The 20,460-nt window shown below is 57.1% G+C and overlaps 1 protein-coding gene across 1 annotated transcript; it reads right to left on the bottom strand.

The window, feature by feature from the left end:
* Positions 1-1,146: 1,146 nt before the first annotated feature.
* On the bottom strand, positions 1,147-5,676 carry LOC138065759 (ankyrin repeat domain-containing protein 7-like). Its single transcript, XM_068931178.1, has 7 exons — positions 5,219-5,676; positions 4,217-4,331; positions 3,807-3,980; positions 3,605-3,711; positions 3,178-3,315; positions 2,748-2,896; positions 1,147-2,054 (listed from the first exon to the last, which is right to left on the bottom strand). The coding sequence occupies exons 1-7, from the start codon at positions 5,464-5,466 to the stop codon at positions 2,017-2,019; spliced, it is 969 nt and encodes a 322-aa protein (XP_068787279.1). The 5' UTR covers positions 5,467-5,676; the 3' UTR covers positions 1,147-2,016.
* Between the last annotated feature and the right edge of the window lie 14,784 nt (positions 5,677-20,460).

The following is a 20,460-nucleotide window of genomic DNA, read 5'->3' as shown; positions in this document are numbered from 1 at the left end:
GTTCCCTCCCCCCCTCCCCGCCATTGCCTGCCCAGCGCCTACCTGCCTGCTCTACCCTCTCACAGGCAGATCGCCATTTCAGTTCATTCACCCAGCCCAAAGAGCAGAGAAACAAAGCCCCTCCATGTCTAGAAACTCACCTCTCACACCAGCAGGGGCTCCTGCAGCAGCCGCCACTTGGGCACCACCAGGAGCCTCCTCTCCCTTCCTTTCCGGTGAGTCGTCCTAAAAGAGATCGGCCCGCACACTTAGAAAGAACAGAAACAAGCAGCCTCCACGAGAACGTATGTGAAGGGACGGCAATGCCGAAGCTCACAAACGCCCTGCTCCCTTCCCCTAAAGCCCCTGAGAAGCACTACCCACACTCCAGCTTCCCCTACACGGCAATACTCAGCAGCACACACATCCTTCCCCCCTCCTTTGCACCAACAAACACCGCCAGCTGCCTGCTTCTCCAACAACCTGAGGCAAACCTCCCCCTGGGCCCTCGCTTCCACTCTCCAACCCCCAACTGCGCTCCCTCCAAGCCTACACCCACTCTGCTGCTGTCCTTAGTACTTGGCTGCACCGTCCCAAACACGCTCCTTTCACTGCATAACCTGGCAAAGCAGCAGCAACCCTTCCAAGCACGCACAGAACCAGAACCTTCTCTCTTGCAGTAGGACTCTAGAAATACAACTCAAAGGCCACTTGCTGCCACTCCCAGGACAGCAGCCTCTGCCCAGGCCATCCACACCTTGCCAAATACTTCTCCTCTCTCGAGCCACAGAGAAAAACCTTCTCGCTCCTCTTTTACAAGGCCTGCAGATGTCTTTATGTACACAGCAATACCTAATGTCACTAACGTCCTGCTCCCATTCCATAAAGCCCCCCGAGAAGCACTGCCCGCACACAGTCAGGCTCTGCCTTCACCTACGTTACCTTATCCAGCAGCACACACACCCTTTCCCCCTCCCTTGGGCTCACGAGACCACCAGCTGCCTGCTTCTCAAACTACCGTAGTCTCACCTCCCCCTCTTTCCTCACTTTCACTCCTCCAACCACCATCACATCTTACTATGCCACACTAGCTCTTCTCACACAACAGCTGCCACAGTCTCTGACAGGCCACTGAGACAAGGGCAACCAGGTTGCAAATAAACATGCCTGCATCTCCAGCACTACGGGGTGCGTTCCTGCACCACACTCGGCTTCTTCAGCTTCTTCATCATGGCACAGCCCCAATGCCACACACCTCAACTGAAAAACAAACCAAAACAAAACAAAAGAAACAAAAGGAAGGGGAAACAGGTGCTGTGAGATCCCATGCAAGCCCGCAATGCCATCCCCCAGGAGGAAAAAAAGACCCTCTTGAGCCACTCCCCCCGCCCCCAAGCACTCTTGGGCAACCTGACAAGGACGAAAGAAAGGAGAGCCAGGAGATGAAGCATTGCAGCAGATCTTGAACAGCAAGTGCCCTTTTCCCCATATCAGCCTGAATTCTATCACCAAAGTTACTGGAAACAAACAGCAAGGCTTGGAGGACAAAAGAACAGGCCATCTAGAGGCTGATCAGCTTTGGGACGAGAACTCTGACTCAGGTGAAGAAAACCATGCGGTCGCTTTTCTTGTCACCTACTGCTCTTCCCACCCGCAACCGCAAGCCTGCTGCATGCTCTGCCACGGACGGCTACAAGGCTTGGAGCAAACAGCTCACCGCAGCTGAAAGACTGGCAGGCAGGAGACCGCGGGGCAGGAGAAAACCACCCTGCCTGGACACGCGCTTTTGCCCAAATCTAGACAGCTCTGCCCTGCAAACGAGTCGCTCCACGGGCAGTTCTCCTTCTGGAGGCACTTTACCTTGGCAGCTAAACTGCTTTTTTCTTCCTCAGAAGCAGGACAGCTGTCATCGCTCTCCTCTGCCTCCAACACTCTTCAAAGGCAAAGGCAAAGGCAAAGGCAAGAAGGACCGTCTCGCTCAAATCTCCCCTCTTTTTCGGCAGGTTAAGGTCGTTGGCAAAAGCTACTGTTCGAGTCTCACCTCGTGAAGTATTCGTGGGAAAAGCCACCTCTCACTGTTCAAATATTAATTGACAGGATTAATTCTTAGCATGTCGGACCTTCGACTTTCAGCAATGCAGACAAGCATGTTACACGGACAATTCTACAGGCCAGACTAGAGTGAAGCAGTCATGCCAGACAGCATGAACGAAAGCATGCCCCAAACCACCAATTTCTCCCATCCTACTCAATTCTCGCTGCCCCCCCCCACCCCCCGCAAAATAAAAAAGGACAAGAATTCCACACTGCCCTTGTCTTTCCTTCGAACGTTCCAAACCTCAAACCTGCCATGGCATGAATATGCTATGTGAGCAGGCAGCGAGCAAATGCTGGTAGCGGTTGAACAGGACAAGAAGGAAACAAACTGCCGAGCTCTTCATACCACACAGGCAGAGATCGGTCTCTCTCTCGTGCTCTCTTTGCCTCTACCCCCACCCCCGCCAACCTGTGCTTCAAAATGCCAGAGACTACGCTGTATTTCCTGCTCTACCCAGCCTCCCACCCATCACCCCCAAAACCAAAAGCCAGCCTCAAAACCAAAGGACTATCCTCACGGAGGAGGATCACCAGCGCGTCTCTACTCCGTCCCTAGCAAGGGTACTCAACAGGCAAGAGGGACGGAACCCTGCCAAGCTTCAATACAAGCCACCACAAGAAAAGGCCGTAGGCATTCTCCTCCTCAGCTCCTCCACAGTTAAGCCTCCTACCTCCTCGGTCCGCAGCAGGTGTGCCCAACGCAAACGCAGCAGCTCCTGCCTCGCAACGAGTGCTAAGCACTGGCGTGCTTTCTGCGCTGCCTGCACAAGCTTCTCCCACGTTTTTCTCGGCTGCGCGGTCTGCCAGCTGTTCACTAACACTAGGGAGGTGCGGAAAGAAAGGGAACACTGTCACTATAATCAACTACATCCTTGCATAACACCACTTACCAAACAAGACGATTTGCGGGGGAAGCTTTCCTCAACTCCCCAACTCACACTTGACACAGGGAACGCTACGTCCCGGAAGATTCCACTGAGCCCACCTTCAACAAAGGTCTCCACGCATCATTAAACCTTGCGCCTCTTACCAAACACGTCCGCACACCAACACGGACATTCGGACCGCTTAGCGACTCTCACCGTGACCTAAAGCACTTACCCAGTGTGTCCAGACCTCCTAGCATAAGCCTCCGCTGTCCATCCAAGAACGTCTTTCTGGCAAAGGTCAGCACCATAGCCAAGAAGAACTTCTATCATGCTCACGTCCCCGGCAGAGGCGGCAAGCATCAGAGGGGTCCTAAAGCAGCCACAAGACGAGACAAAAGCTATCAGGAGACACCGACGTTTCACTGGTGTTCCTTTCATCCCTATTTGCTCCCAAAACAATTACACCTCCCCCTTTCCTACAGCCAGGAGGAAAGCAAAGCCAACCACACGGAAGCCCACGAGAACTCGGGTTGCAAGGGGCCGCAGCACGTCCCTGGGCCAAACGTCTCCCCCGCTAAGCACCCTCGGCTACCCGGCCAGACCAGGCAAACTTCACCAATGCTCAGGAGACCCACGCCCCGTTTTGACAAACCCTTCACCTTTCCGACTGATCTCGAGCGTGCACGTCGGCTCCTTTGCTAAGCAGGAACTCCACCATCTCTACGTGATGCGCGGACACGGCCAGAGAAAGGGGCGTGTATCCCATCTGAAAGCATAACGCCCCTCTCCAGTTAGAAAAACACAGAGAAGCAAAGCAACTTTTTCTTCTCAGGAGCGGCCTGACCCAAATTCCACGCTTACCTTATTCTGCGCATCAAGATGGGCGTTGTGCGCCAGTAACTGCCCTGCTAGGCAGGTGTTAGGAGCAAGGGCAGCCAGGTGAAGGGCAGTGTTGCCGTTAGCATCCGCAAGGTTAGCGTCGGCGCCATGCGCTAGCAGAATGGCGACGCAGCCTTCGTGCTGGCACTGCACTGCCTGCCAACCACACGGGAAACAAGGAAACGTTGCCAGCAATTACGCTTCCCTCTGGCAGAATTCCCACAGCTTGCCGACCTCGGACAACAATAACGCGCCCAAACATTAGGCAACGCACGCCTAGCCAGCGCCCAGCGCACCACAAGCTCCACCCAGACCTACCTCCAGAATCACCCAAGAGCTCGATCGCTCGGGGCGCAATTTAGAAGCCCTGCCTCACCGCAGCACCCACGTACCTTCATCAGTGGCGATCTCTTGAAGTTGTCACGAGGATTTAGCTTGCACTTCCTCTCTACTAAGTACAAGACAACCTCCGCATGTCCGTTAGCGCAAGCCAGATGCAGAGGTGTCCTAAAAATTGAGCATGTTACCTTAGCGCAGGCCAGACAGCTGAAGAGACCGCGCCTGCCCATGTCACGCGGGTGACCGCTGCACACCCAAAGCCCGAGACGCCGGGGCTAGGAAAAAGCCCCTCCCCGCCCCAGCCCCAGCCCCAGCCCCAGCCCCCACTTAGGAAGACAACGTTGCCTCAGCTCCGCGCTCCCTTCCCTGCGCGTGCATCCCTGCGCCCAGGCCCCCCATTTCTCCCAGCCAGCCTCCGGCTTCCGCTCTGCAACTGCTGCCCTCCGCCCCGGCACCTCCTCCCTGCCTCCAACACCACTACGCACGCAGCCCAGCAAGCAAGAGCAAGGCTTGCGCACCTCCAGCCTACGGCAAGGCAACCTCCACCTGCTGCCAGGACCACTCACGCCACAGCAGCAGGCCGCAGGCCCAGCACGTGCCTTTTATAACACCAGAACATCCCCTCGCTGCTGGCCTTGCCGGGAAGTCGCGCCCTCTGGCCTCTTCCCGGCCTTACTGCTGCAGCAAGCACCAGCACGCGCTCGCTCCCAAGGGCCCTCCACAACACCTACCAAACCCGACAGCAGAAACCTTCCCCCTCGACCCTGTCACGCTCCCAGCAACAAAGTCCCGCTCTGGCCTGGCCACACACGCAACCGGCCTCCGAGCCCCGAGCCCCGAGCCCACCCCGCGCGCGCAAGGCCGACTGCCCTCCCGCACTCCCTCGCCAGCCCAAGCAAACGGCCCTGCCTTCCCGGCACAAAGGCGCTCCTGCCAGCTGCACGCCAGCTCCAACCCACCAGCCGCCGCCCCCGCCGGCACCGACGCAGCAGCCCGGCCCTCGCCGCCGCCCCCCCCACCCCCCGCGCCGCCCCGGCCCCCCCGCCGCCCCTCACCGCTTCGCCTTGTCCCGCCCGTCGAGGCCGACTCTCGGCAGCCACCGCCGCCGCCGCACCCGCGCCAGGTCGCCGCTGGCGGCCGCGCGGTGCAGCTTGCCCAGCTCCTTCTCCCGGAGCTCGTAGGCAGCGCCGACGCAGCGCAGGGGCGCGCTGCCGCCGCACGCCCACCGCGACCGCGACCGCGACGGCGACGGCGAAGGCGGCTGCCCCTGGCCCTGGCCGAAGAGCCCCAAGAGCCTCTTCATGCTGCGGCGGGCACGCGGGCGGCGGACAGCCCCGAGCAGGGGCCGCGGCCCGGGCCAGCTGCTGCGGGGCTGAGTCCCGGCGAGCTCGGAGCCCCCGGGCCGGGGGCAGAGGCGCCGGCCGAGGACAGCGACGCAGCGACGCTGGCAGCGAGGCACACGGCCGCAACAGCACCGAGGACCACCGGCTCCGGAGGCGGTGGCGGGCGCGCCGCGCATGCGCAACAGCCGCGGCGAGGGCGCGGGGGGGGGCGTCACAGGGCAGCGGGGTGACGCGCCGAGGGGCGGGGCTGTGCAGCGAGGGGGCGGGGCTGCGGCCGGGGCGGGCCCGGGGCGGGGCGGGGGGGGGCGCTGCCGCCTCCTTCGCGGCGCTGCCGGGCCGGGCCGGGGGGCGGCGGCGGCGGCGGGTGGCTGCGGGTGGCTGCGGCCGGCCGAAGGACGTCTTTGTTGGGGGTCCCTCCCCGGCGGCCCCCAGCTCCAGCTCTTACTCTGCTGTGCCGTCATTTCCCTGAAGAATTCATGCTGCTGCTGCTCCAGGTGCGGGACACTGTGCTCCTCGCAAACCTGCGCTCCCACTGTTTCCCTAAGGGCGCGGGCGTCGCGAGCGCTTGGCCGAGCTCGCAGGGCTGAAGTAGCTCGTTGCGCCTGAAGAGACGGCGACTGCTTAGGTTGAGCCCCGCAGCTGGCTGCTCTGGCTGCTGCCCGGCCAGGCCGCGAGCGTGCCGGTCCTTCTGGGCTCCCAGCTCTGCGCCTGCGCCGTAGGAAGCCCAAGTGCCGGAGGGAGCCAAATTGGCCGCGAGTCGCGACTCTCACCGAGGTGAGCGACTCTCACCGAAAGTGGATCGCTCCAGCTGTTAGCAGAGACCACAGCGAGAGGCTGGAGGGCGATTGCTCCCTTTGGCAGAAAGTTATTATCAAAACGATTAAAATGTGGTTACGATTTCTTTCTCTAACCATTGCTGACTCCTTGCTGCCCACCTGCACCCCCAGGCCTTCCTCTGCCCAGCTGCTTTCCTGGCAGTAGCCCCCAGCCTGCCCCAGGGCACAGGGGCTATTTGTCCCCAGGTGCAGCCCTTGACAGTTCCCCTTGTCGAACTTGACTAGATGCCCGGTCGCCCGCTTCTCCTGCTTGTCACAGAATCACCGGACGTTTGAGGTTGGAAGGCACCTCTGGAGATCGTCTCGTCCAGCCCCCCCTACTCAAGCAGGATCACCTCAAGTAGTCGGCCCAGGACCCTAGCCAGACGGCTTGGGAACATCTCCGAGGACGGAGACTCCCCAAGCTCTCTGGGCAACCTCTTCCAGGGCTCAGTCACCCCTCACAGCAAAGAACTTTTTCCTCCTGTTCAGACAGGACGGCCTGTGTTTCAGTTTGTGCCCCTTGCCCCTCGTCCTACCGCTAGGCACCGCTGAGAAGAGTCTGCCTCCGACTTCTTTACACCCTCCCTTCGCATCCTGCCTACACCCTGATCCGCGGTCTTCTCTTCTGCAGGCTGAACAATCCCAGCTCTCTCAGCCTTTCCTCGTATGAGAGCTACTCCAGTCCCTTAATCATCTTAGTAGCCCTTCGCTGGACTCGCTCCAGTAGCTCCATCCCTCTCCTCTAGTGCAGGGGCCAGAACAGACGGGACTTTGCTCTACCCGCCTTGTAAGCGCTACCAGCTCCTGTCATGCCAGATGCCAGCGCTGAATTTCAGTGCTGCTGCTCCGGCGGCCAAGAACTTTCACCTCTCCCTGACACCCAGCAGGACAGAAGCAGGCAGGGAACCACTGGAAAACAGTTCCTCTCAGAGTTTGGCAACAGGACAACCCAAAGCGAAGGCACTTCAGAGGCGTTCCGCACCTGCTTTTGCTTTGCAGAGAGAAGAGCAAGTGCCCAGCACTGGACAGCGGTTCCGCTTTGCCAGTCACGCTGCAGGGCAGAGAACTTCCATAACCCCTTTCCCCTTTGCAGACTGCAAGCGGATCCAACAGCCTTCCAGACCGGCGGGCTTTGCGACCTTTCCTGGCTACCAGAAGCTCTCGCCCTCCCTTCTGCCCAGACCACAGGAAGCATCGTTCTCAAAGGCAGCAAGAGGCCAGTGCCCCGCTACGAGCGAGACGTGAGGCAACCGGGCACCTTGTCAAGTTCAACAAGGGGAACCGCCAAGGGCTGCACCTGGGGACGATCGAGGCCCCTGTCTTCACACACTCGTGCTTCCAGCCCCCGCTGAGGAAAAACACACAGTCTGCATGCTGGCCCTTGGCCTGGCTGCCAGGACAGGCTGAAGGAGCAGCTGGGAAGCCAGCTGAAGGGAGCAGAGCAGAGCAGAGCTGAGCTCTCCCTTGGACAAACGGCCTCTCTGCCCTCAGGCCTGGAGCTGTCTGCATAAGTGACTTTTGGTCAGACCAGCGCGAGGCAGAAGGGCTAAGCGCCTGCCCAGGAAGAAAGCCTGGCTAGGCCTTCAAAAACATGACTTCCATCATCCGTGCTGGCTAGCGCTGAACAACTCGCAAAACGCAGGGACAAAACGCAGCCCTTGCCCGCAAATGCCGCAGCAGGCCAGACTTCCACCAGCATCCACCATTTGGCAGCAATGCAACACGTACTACTCCATAAGAGACACGAGCAGAGGGGACAGTCATATGCGCAGGGCAGGCAAAGTCAGGAAGGGGAACAGAATAAAACGGAGAGACCTACTAGATTACAACATTTATTAAATACCAAGTTGGAACACAATACTTGCAGTTAAAGACCGCACGTTATTATTATTGGCTACACCGCACTGTTGCACTCGTACAAAAACAGTGGCAAGGGTTGCTTTTCCTCACAGCCTGGTAACGCGAGTCCCTCTGTCAGGAGGTAGTAGTCTCAGGATAACCACTCTTAGCTCTCTGGAACGGGGCTGTCAAAACATCGCGGCACTCTTGCGTTGCCCTGGAAAGCGGCTCCTGGTCTACGTTTTCTGAAGATCCTTCAGTAGATGCCCAGGGAGAAGCTCCAGCCGATCCAACGTTCAGCTCAGCCATTGCTGGGGAAGGGGCGGGGCGAGAGCGGGAGGGGAGAAAATGCCCTATGTTAGTGTTGCAGTAGGAAAAGGTCCCCAAAGCAAACAAACCTTATTACTCCCAGGAGACAGGCAACTCCAGTCACAATGCAAACGGATTCAATGCCACGGATTTGTGTCCGTCCTAGCAAACGGAAAGAGCTCTAGCGCAACGGCTGGCCACTCGCTAGGAGAGTAAAGGCTACTGGGACAGAAGGAATTGCTCTCAGGGGCTACCTGCTTTGCAACAGGCCCAGTCACCGCCAAGCCACAACTCTGGAGAAACAATTATCCTGAAGAGGTGGAATTGCTCAGGGCTCGGGGGCAGGGGCTGAACGTGCGCATAGGCTGCTTTTCCTCTCTGTGATCTAAAGGCAACTGCATACGACTCTGTACGACTATTATTTGCATAAGCAGCAAGTTGCCTCGCAGAGCTCTAGGTTGGAAAGCTAGTAGAAAACAACTGTGCTTAGCACAGGAGCTTGGCAGCTTTCCAGTAGTTGTGTTCAAAATGGAGGAACCGTCCTCTTCCTTGGTAACACCGCTAACAGATCCTGACAGATTACCTTGCTCAAGTTCTTCAGCGATATTTTTGACCATTCCCGCCGCACCTGCAAGTACAGACAAGATACCCTTAAGGCCTCAGTAGCTACATTCTTGTAGCATTAGCTTCTCAAGCCAACTGCAACATGGGAATAAACACTGGAAACATCACCCCCACTACAGAGAAAGTCTTTGTCCACCAAGGCCCAGCGTTCCCATTGCTCTATGGCATTAACCGTCTCACAAAGCAATCCCCAACTCGAGAGCTTCTCCACACCCCCACTCTGTGCAAAGGCGGGAACGGATCACGGCATTTTGTGAAGAATCACGTGCTCCCTTGCCCCACTCTCGGCATGCGCTTCCCAAACCTCAGGGCACACTGCTCACCACGCTGTGAGGAACATGCCGTCACACGGACTGCTAATTCTGGGGCGCGCCCGGACCAGAGCTTTTGCCGAGGTTGCAGCGCTCTGAGGGTCAGCAGGCGTGTCTAGACTCCTAGATTGGGCGCGGTGGAGCTAGGAACGGATGCTCATTTTCAGCTTGAGAATAACAGGTATTCCCAATGCCTTACCTCAGCCATATGAGCTTCCACTCTCTCCGTCACAGAGGAAGCGCTGCCCACCGGGTTCGTTGCCAGAGAGTGGCTTCTGCAGGGCTCATAGCATTGCGCAGCAGCAGCAGCTTCCGCAAGCCTCTCGTTAGCGCTCTCTCACTGCAGGCGTTTTGTGAGAGCCAATTCATATTCTAAATGCCTAACTCTCTGCTGCAGTCGGCCTACCGCGGAAGCTGCAGAAGCGGCTCTTAGTTGTTCCGCTCGGTCTTGGGCGGCTGCCTGTGTCTGAAGCAGATAATGCAGTTTCAACCCCCAGGAAAGAAAAAGAGATCATTCCCCCCAGGCCCTTTCACACACCCACTTTGAAGAGCACAACCTCACCCAGGGAGCCAACTGGGCCTCCTCACTGCCCTCTACAATCAAGGGCAAAACCCAAAAGCACCCCATTACATCATCCTTTTCGTTCAGAAAGAAACCGGCTCTCTCAGCGCAACTTTTTGCTTTGCTTTGTTTTGTTTTGAATCAGAGCTAGTACTAAGCCACCTCTGTCTCTCTAAGACACTAGTCCACTTGCAATTCTCGTCTTTCTTGGCGCTGTTACAGATTCGCCAGTGACCGAGGTGCGTAAAGAAGATTATTCACCACATCTCAGAATGCCTGAGGACAAGCATCCAACAAGCTCGCACCCTTCAGCAACCTCCTGAAGCTATAACGAGCCCATGACCCCACAGCACTGACCGGCACAAGCATAACATACCGAGAAATGACAACAGTAAAGAATGAATGACAAGCCACAAACGGACTGCGCGTACTAGCGGTAAGGGAGCTCACCTGCAGAAAGAGATTGACTTCCTGTAGTTTTTGCCTTAGCTCTTGCCCAGCCTTTTGCTCAATCTCCCTTTTATCCTCTTCTCTGTGCCTCTGATCCCTCATCTTGGCCTCTAAGCGACACCTCAGCGCAACCACCTCTTCTTCCAGCTGCCGCTTGCTCTTCCGCAGTTTGTCACGGCTCCCATGCAGCCAAGCCAACTCTTCTCGCGCACCTTCGTTTGCTTTCTCTAGCTGCCTCGACTTCCTCCGCTCTGCCTCCAGGGAGCAGCACAGCTCACGGACCTGCACACAGGGAAAGGACTCACTCACCTAAGCAGACCCAGAGGTCTAAGCGTACGCAGTTCTGTGACAATCCACCGAGCGTGTCCCTTTGTGCCGGGAGGCCTCCGCAGAACGACCGAACCAGTTGAGAGGCATTTTGCCCTGGTAAGGTAATTCGGCGGGCTCCCGACACTAAACAGGGTCGGCTGGTAGTGTAGGTGTCCCTACTCCTTAGGAATGAGTTTACTATTGTAACAGGTAAGTAACCGAGTGTAATGAACTAATGAACGGGAACGATAACAACTGTAATCATATTGACAACAATATACAATAATCACAAGGTATTCACTTGTTTACAGTGGTATACCTGAAGCTTCAGGAAAGAGGAAACAGAAATGATTATCTCTTTCTACACACACGCGCACACACACACACACACACACACAGGTTTGAGTTTAGAAGACAATCAACAAAGAAGTGCCAGGGTTTCAGTAGGCCCCAAAGGTCAACTAAAACTCTGCCGCCGTCGTCGTCGTCTTCTCTCCGCAGAAACGCACCTTTTCCACACCTCTCACACCTATGCTTCCGATGTCCTTGCCTTTCATACTGTGGTTAGGCTTATAATGGTCCTACTTACCGGTCTTCCAGAGCACAAATTCATCTGTCAGACCTCAAAGATGCTGCCAGGGCCTCAAGCTTTCAAGCTGGGCTCTCGCCCAGAAAGGCCCAGGCTCACAAGTGCCCTGCTATCGCAACGCCTCTTCACTTCCCAAAGGATTACACAGGCTTTTTCAGGGACCATAAGAGACAGCCGTTCTTTTCAAACACGGCCACCACATAATTAACACCACAACCCAACAGCCAGGAAAAGAATCTTACAGCTTTCCAAAACAAGCACCACAACAAGCCAGCCAAAGCTCACCTTTGTTCGTAATTTAGCAACTTCTCTGCCCCTTCCCGAACACGGGTCCTCCCTTTCGCCCGGGAAATTCATCTGGGACTCTCGCGCCCGCCTCTCATACGCCCTCACTTTCTTCATAGCTTTCTCCAGAAGCCTCTTCGACCTGCACAGCACATTAGCAAGTAAAGTAGGAAGCCCAAGCACAGTCCGCCTTTACGCATGCACTTCCCTAAGCACCACGCATACGGTGCGGGGCTTACTTCATTTGTACCATGGCGGACAGGCCAGGACTTCCAGAACAAGACACCAAGCCAAAACACCACACCAACCCACCCACCCACATCATTCCCCTCCCACACATCACTTGCCCAGTCAACATTTCATCTGCTCCCTTGAAGCTTCTCCCTCTGCCTGACAACAGGCACAAGACACAAGCGACTTCTTCCTGCCCTCCCGCCCTCCCTCTCTTCCCAGGACAACTGCCCTCCTGCCTGCACTTCCACCTACCTAAAACCGCACGCTCCCCTACAGAAGCCACTTGCAAGACCTAACGCAAGCCTTGAGCTCGCTCACCAACAGATACGTACTCGGAGTCTCAGGGGCAAGGTACATAACGCCTGACTCCCCGCTCATTCGACAGCTCTTACAAGTACTCAACGGCTGTACCTGTTGCATTCTTTCTGCAGTGCAACGTTTTTCTTCATTTCTTCCTCCAGGCGGGCTTCTGCGGGTTGTTTCCACTCTGCCAGCTCCTTCCCTGGCTTTCTTCCGCTCTCACGCTTTCCGGACAGGAAGAAGAAATGGCACACACGACTCACTCACGGCACCTAGAGGCACTAGGTGCGCACAGCCTTCCTCACAAAGGTGCGGCAGGACATCTCTCTCTGCTAGCCGAGGGCCGGCCCCACAACTCCAGGGGACAGAATCCCACGCAAACTGCAGCACTTCAATATTTCCACCACCCAGGCTAAGACCGAGGGACAGAAACTGGTGCCTGCCACCCCTCTCTCCCCCCACACCACCCTCCCCCCGACCCCCACTAAAGCAAAGACCACCCGCTACTAGCGAGGGGCTCACGGGGGCAAAGGTGCCATGCACACTGGAGAACACCTTCCTCAGGCCCTCCGCTAATAGCCGACGGTACTTAGGTATCCCCATCCGGGCAGAGCACAGCTTAATTTAAAGCTCCAGGGGGATCTTCAGCGACCAGCGGCGAATGGAATTCCTGGCACAGCCTGAGGAGGCCGCTTAAGACTTGGCAACGACGTGCTTGGCACCAAGGACGTTCCACAAGTTCACTTGCAGAACGCCTTTAAGGCGGCAACAGCTGAAGTGCTGCTGCCACACGGCTTAAGCACCACAACCGGTACAAAGCAGCAACCATTCACACCGGCGCACAAGTGCCGTAAGTGCCCTTACCTCAAACACTGTTAAGTAAGACTCAGCAGAGTAGCGCACAAAACCAGAAAGCCTGCGAGCGGACCAACAGCAGCCGATCGCCTGCAGCCTGCAGGGAATGATTTCCCCGAGGCTCCCCAGGAAAATCTCTTCCGAAAACGCCCCCGCATACATACACACACAACTGCGCACAGTAGCTCATGAAACAGGAAGGCTATGACTAGCTTACAGAGGCAGAGGCGTGCAGCTCTTTCTGAAGAGCTTCGAGTCTAGCTGCCTGCTGCTGCCCTGTGTCTTCCAGCCGGGCGTTTTCCAGTTCAAGTCTTGAAAAGAAACACAGGCCTCGTCATGGAAATTCACAGGAGCACCAACACTGGCACAACAGCGCCAAATCACACAGTCCAAAGCAAAAGCCTCTCCCAAAATCGTGTACTGACTTGCTGAGATGCAACAAGGCCATCCTGCTGCTATTACACCAGCCCACAAAGCAAAGCCTTGCTTCACTGTGCCACTTCCTTACCGTCCCACTCGTTCCTCCAGGTCTTTTAGGCTAACGCCTCCCAAAGAGGCTTCCAGAAGGTCTTGCAGTTGCCGGGAAGAAGCTGTCGCTTCCCTCTGTTTCTCTGCCAGGGCCGTCTTCAAATCCTGAACACAACGCTCAGCCTGAACATGCTGCTCTTCCAACGCCTGCAACTGTAAAACCACGCTAGTCAGGACCCACGCTAGTCAGCTTCGCTTTCAGACAGACGACTCCACTGCTTCGACTCTCCAAAACCACGTTGCTCCTTCCGCTTTCATACCGGCCTCTCCCATCCCCATCTCAATTTCCTACCAGCTGCCCAAACGCAGCTGCAACACCAATCCTACTCCTTCCCGTGACTCGGGACCCTCCTAGCATCCAGCTGCTCGCTCCCCCACGGGAAGCATTACTGCAAAGGCTCTCCCTTCTCCTGCTGGCACTTCCCAACTCCAGGATAACGACCACAATCACAAAGACTTCTAGTCCAACGCTGCCCACGCTGCTATACCTTATTCTTACACAAATGGTGGAAAGCCGGTCCCTACACTCCTTCCTTCAACTCCGTACTTGCGTTGGTGGCAGCGGTGGGCGTAGTGAACGGAAAGCAAGTCAGTAGCTCTGAACGTAGCTCTCTCCAAAAACAACTTGGAAGTGAATTAGCATTTCGGGATCCTAATGCTTACTAACTACAGGTTCATCCCCAGGGCCCTGCAGGAACTATAGCACTTTGCGGCACATTTGCATCATGCAGCCACAAGATGGCCAAGATGTTTTCTACAGAAAAAGCTCAGCACTAGGGCCAACCCACGGCCTTCTCCGGGCAGCTAGGTTAGGAGGTCAAGTTCCTCCTACAGTCAGGGAACAGGACAAGTCACAGCACCTGCCTGACATGCTGCTTCCCGTATACAGTGCAAAAACCCCACCTAGCAACCAGTGCTGCGTGTGCGAGCGCAAACCATGAAGAAGGATCGCACCCTTTCAAGTGCTGCCCCCCCCCAGAACACAGACTGTCACCTTCGCAGGCATTTGACCAGCTACAAAGAAGGAACCAAAGCTCTACACACACAGCCAAATATAGAGAAAGAGTACAACAGCCTCAACAGGAAAACACGCAGCACTCTCAGGGCACCCGGAGCTCACCCACTGTCACCTTCAGGTCCACCTCAAAGCTCAGGCGGGTTCGGAGAGACAACAAGCTGCTTGAGCAGCCTCCTCGTGGGTAGGTGTGACCCCCAACACACTGCTTGGCCCCTCACGCTTGAAAGGGCAGCTCCCTGACACGCTTGGTCTGTTTGCCACCATGGGGCAGCGGCGGGAAGAAGGGAAGGCAACAGAAGGGACACCACTGCACTACTACCCTACAGCCTCAACAAGGGCTTTTCCCCATCGTTTACAGGGGAAAACCACCTCCTCACAGTCATGCAGGCCGCTACAGGCTTTGCCTACCTTGGCTTTCACCCTGGCCAGTTCCTCTTGCAACCGCAACTTGTCTCCCTGCAGCTCACCGCAGGAAACCTTTGGAACTTCAAGTGAACCTTCTGGAAGCAACTGCTTTCCAGGAGCTTCAGCAACCTCCGCCGGCAGCTCTGCGGCCATCGCCTAAGGAAAGATTGTGCCGTGAGCCTCACAAAAAGGGCACGAACATGCACTACCACCTTCTTTTCACTCACGACAGCCTTCTTCAGAGGGAGCCCAAAGATAACATACATCTAAAGTATATTTCACATCTGCCACTCTCTGCGGTCTTCCGCCTGCGCTCTTTTGGCAATAACACCTCGCTCTAGGCTAACATCTCCACAGCTCTTCAACACAGCTCCTCACCTGTCCGTCACACTGAAAATCAGTCTGTGTTGCAGCAGCCTCGCGTCCTTCACGCTCTCCTCCCTCCTTTGCAGACACCTAGGTGAGCGAGAACACAAACAAGCAGAGAGTGGTGCAAGCAATCTCCAGAAACGCTTCACCCACAAACTGCATTTCAAATGCAGGACTACCCAAGCACAACTCGGATTGTCGCTCAAGCATTACCTGCAGATTCACTGCTGCTTCGGGACTTTGGCAGGCCGTCAAGGAACGCAGGCTCTGGAAGTAGAACAGCCCTTTCAGAACCCCCAACTGCGCTCCCTCCAAGCCTACACCCACTCTGCTGCTGTCCTTAGTACTTGGCTGCACCGTCCCAAACACGCTCCTTTCACTGCATAACCTGGCAAAGCAGCAGCAACCCTTCCAAGCACGCACAGAACCAGAACCTTCTCTCTTGCAGTAGGACTCTAGAAATACAACTCCAAGGCCACTTGCTGCCACTCCCAGGACAGCAGCACACCCCACTTAGGCACAGTCCTCACCAAACCGCTTGCACAGAGCACAAGCGGCTCCAGGTCACAGGAACAAACCTGTGGCGCAGCCACCACAAGCGGCAACTGAGCCTCATCCCTGCTAGGGCCCACGTCCAAGGCAAGCTCCCGCGCACTTCCCCCCTCGGGCAACCCACTGCGCCCCTCACACCAAGCACCTCGGAATCCCAGGGAGAGTCGCTCTCGTCCTCCTGCTCCGCTCCTGCGGACGACGCAACACCTGCAAAGGAAGCCACAAATGACACACCACCGCTCCTTCTTTCCCTCTCCTGCTCTCCTCCAGCACGCAAGCCCTGCGCCCAGGACACACCAAACCGTTCCACTCCCCAGGAAAAACAAAGCAGCGTCATTTAAGGGCGCCTGCACCCCCAGCCGCACCACCACGCCATCGCCACTTCCTGCCGCCTTCTTGCCAGCACCACAGGCCCAAGCCCAGCAGCACAGCTCACGCCCCTACCAAGAACGCCCAACACATGCTCGGCGAGCATCCAAACAAGGCTCTGCCATGCCACAGTCGCCGACTACGCAGCTCTGACGGCATCTCCCCTCCAAACTACAGCTCCAGAGTTGGCCCTTCACAATCCCTCGGCACGCTACAGGAGCGACCCGCAAAGCACTAGCCAAACACCCTCCCACCCGCAGGAAGTCACCAAGAAACAACCCTCCTTCCCTAGCACTACCACAAAACATCTCCCTCCAGCTACGTTCCCTCCCCCCCTCCCCGCCATTGCCTGCCCAGCGCCTACCTGCCTGCTCTACCCTCTCACAGGCAGATCGCCATTTCAGTTCATTCACCCAGCCCAAAGAGCAGAGAAACAAAGCCCCTCCATGTCTAGAAACTCACCTCTCACACCAGCAGGGGCTCCTGCAGCAGCCGCCACTTGGGCACCACCAGGAGCCTCCTCTCCCTTCCTTTCCGGTGAGTCGTCCTAAAAGAGATCGGCCCGCACACTTAGAAAGAACAGAAACAAGCAGCCTCCACGAGAACGTATGTGAAGGGACGGCAATGCCGAAGCTCACAAACGCCCTGCTCCCTTCCCCTAAAGCCCCTGAGAAGCACTACCCACACTCCAGCTTCCCCTACACGGCAATACTCAGCAGCACACACATCCTTCCCCCCTCCTTTGCACCAACAAACACCGCCAGCTGCCTGCTTCTCCAACAACCTGAGGCAAACCTCCCCCTGGGCCCTCGCTTCCACTCTCCAACCCCCAACTGCGCTCCCTCCAAGCCTACACCCACTCTGCTGCTGTCCTTAGTACTTGGCTGCACCGTCCCAAACACGCTCCTTTCACTGCATAACCTGGCAAAGCAGCAGCAGCCCTTCCAAGCACGCACAGAACCAGAACCTTCTCTCTTGCAGTAGGACTCTAGAAATACAACTCAAAGGCCACTTGCTGCCACTCCCAGGACATTAGCACACCCCACTTAGGCACAGTCCTCACCAAACCGCTTGCACAGAGCACAAGCGGCTCCAGGTCACAGGAACAAACCTGTGGCGCAGCCACCACAAGCGGCAACTGAGCCTCATCCCTGCTAGGGCCCACGTCCAAGGCAAGCTCCCGCGCACTTCCCCCCCTCGGGCAACCCACTGCGCCCCTCACACCAAGCACCTCGGAATCCCAGGGAGAGTCGCTCTCGTCCTCCTGCTCCGCTCCTGCGGACGACGCAACACCTGCAAAGGAAGCCACAAATGACACACCACCGCTCCTTCTTTCCCTCTCCTGCTCTCCTCCAGCACGCAAGCCCTGCGCCCAGGACACACCAAACCGTTCCACTCCCCAGGAAAAACAAAGCAGCGTCATTTAAGGGCGCCTGCACCCCCAGCCGCACCACCACGCCATCGCCACTTCCTGCCGCCTTCTTGCCAGCACCACAGGCCCAAGCCCAGCAGCACAGCTCACGCCCCTACCAAGAACGCCCAACACATGCTCGGCGAGCATCCAAACAAGGCTCTGCCATGCCACAGTCGCCGACTACGCAGCTCTGACGGCATCTCCCCTCCAAACTACAGCTCCAGAGTTGGCCCTTCACAATCCCTCGGCACGCTACAGGAGCGACCCGCAAAGCACTAGCCAAACACCCTCCCACCCGCAGGAAGTCACCAAGAAACAACCCTCCTTCCCTAGCACTACCACAAAACATCTCCCTCCAGCTACGTTCCCTCCCCCCCTCCCCGCCATTGCCTGCCCAGCGCCTACCTGCCTGCTCTACCCTCTCACAGGCAGATCGCCATTTCAGTTCATTCACCCAGCCCAAAGAGCAGAGAAACAAAGCCCCTCCATGTCTAGAAACTCACCTCTCACACCAGCAGGGGCTCCTGCAGCAGCCGCCACTTGGGCACCACCAGGAGCCTCCTCTCCCTTCCTTTCCGGTGAGTCGTCCTAAAAGAGATCGGCCCGCACACTTAGAAAGAACAGAAACAAGCAGCCTCCACGAGAACGTATGTGAAGGGACGGCAATGCCGAAGCTCACAAACGCCCTGCTCCCTTCCCCTAAAGCCCCTGAGAAGCACTACCCACACTCCAGCTTCCCCTACACGGCAATACTCAGCAGCACACACATCCTTCCCCCCTCCTTTGCACCAACAAACACCGCCAGCTGCCTGCTTCTCCAACAACCTGAGGCAAACCTCCCCCTGGGCCCTCGCTTCCACTCTCCAACCCCCAACTGCGCTCCCTCCAAGCCTACACCCACTCTGCTGCTGTCCTTAGTACTTGGCTGCACCGTCCCAAACACGCTCCTTTCACTGCATAACCTGGCAAAGCAGCAGCAACCCTTCCAAGCACGCACAGAACCAGAACCTTCTCTCTTGCAGTAGGACTCTAGAAATACAACTCAAAGGCCACTTGCTGCCACTCCCAGGACATTAGCACACCCCACTTAGGCACAGTCCTCACCAAACCGCTTGCACAGAGCACAAGCGGCTCCAGGTCACAGGAACAAACCTGTGGCGCAGCCACCACAAGCGGCAACTGAGCCTCATCCCTGCTAGGGCCCACGTCCAAGGCAAGCTCCCGCGCACTCCCCCCCTCGGGCAACCCACTGCGCCCCTCACACCAAGCACCTCGGAATCCCAGGGAGAGTCGCTCTCGTCCTCCTGCTCCGCTCCTGCGGACGACGCAACACCTGCAAAGGAAGCCACAAATGACACACCACCGCTCCTTCTTTCCCTCTCCTGCTCTCCTCCAGCACGCAAGCCCTGCGCCCAGGACACACCAAACCGTTCCACTCCCCAGGAAAAACAAAGCAGCGTCATTTAAGGGCGCCTGCACCCCCAGCCGCACCACCACGCCATCGCCACTTCCTGCCGCCTTCTTGCCAGCACCACAGGCCCAAGCCCAGCAGCACAGCTCACGCCCCTACCAAGAACGCCCAACACATGCTCGGCGAGCATCCAAACAAGGCTCTGCCATGCCACAGTCGCCGACTACGCAGCTCTGACGGCATCTCCCCTCCAAACTACAGCTCCAGAGTTGGCCCTTCACAATCCCTCGGCACGCTACAGGAGCGACCCGCAAAGCACTAGCCAAACACCCTCCCACCCGCAGGAAGTCACCAAGAAACAACCCTCCTTCCCTAGCACTACCACAAAACATCTCCCTCCAGCTACGTTCCCTCCCCCCCTCCCCGCCATTGCCTGCCCAGCGCCTACCTGCCTGCTCTACCCTCTCACAGGCAGATCGCCATTTCAGTTCATTCACCCAGCCCAAAGAGCAGAGAAACAAAGCCCCTCCATGTCTAGAAACTCACCTCTCACACCAGCAGGGGCTCCTGCAGCAGCCGCCACTTGGGCACCACCAGGAGCCTCCTCTCCCTTCCTTTCCGGTGAGTCGTCCTGAAAGACATCGGCCCGCACACTTAGAAAGAACAGAAACAAGCAGCCTCCACGAGAACGTATGTGAAGGGACGGCAATGCCGAAGCTCACAAACGCCCTGCTCCCTTCCCCTAAAGCCCCTGAGAAGCACTACCCACACTCCAGCTTCCCCTACACGGCAATACTCAGCAGCACACACATCCTTCCCCCCTCCTTTGCACCAACAAACACCGCCAGCTGCCTGCTTCTCCAACAACCTGAGGCAAACCTCCCCCTGGGCCCTCGCTTCCACTCTCCAACCCCCAACTGCGCTCCCTCCAAGCCTACACCCACTCTGCTGCTGTCCTTAGTACTTGGCTGCACCGTCCCAAACACGCTCCTTTCACTGCATAACCTGGCAAAGCAGCAGCAACCCTTCCAAGCACGCACAGAACCAGAACCTTCTCTCTTGCAGTAGGACTCTAGAAATACAACTCAAAGGCCACTTGCTGCCACTCCCAGGACAGCAGCCTCTGCCCAGGCCATCCACACCTTGCCAAATACTTCTCCTCTCTCGAGCCACAGAGAAAAACCTTCTCGCTCCTCTTTTACAAGGCCTGCAGATGTCTTTATGTACACAGCAATACCTAATGTCACTAACGTCCTGCTCCCATTCCATAAAGCCCCCCGAGAAGCACTGCCCGCACACAGTCAGGCTCTGCCTTCACCTACGTTACCTTATCCAGCAGCACACACACCCTTTCCCCCTCCCTTGGGCTCACGAGACCACCAGCTGCCTGCTTCTCAAACTAC

This window comes from Struthio camelus, chromosome 1 (genome assembly GCF_040807025.1).
Source record: "Struthio camelus isolate bStrCam1 chromosome 1, bStrCam1.hap1, whole genome shotgun sequence".
Taxonomy (NCBI): Eukaryota; Metazoa; Chordata; class Aves; order Struthioniformes; family Struthionidae; genus Struthio; species Struthio camelus.
This window is presented reverse-complemented; position numbering and strand designations above follow the sequence as displayed.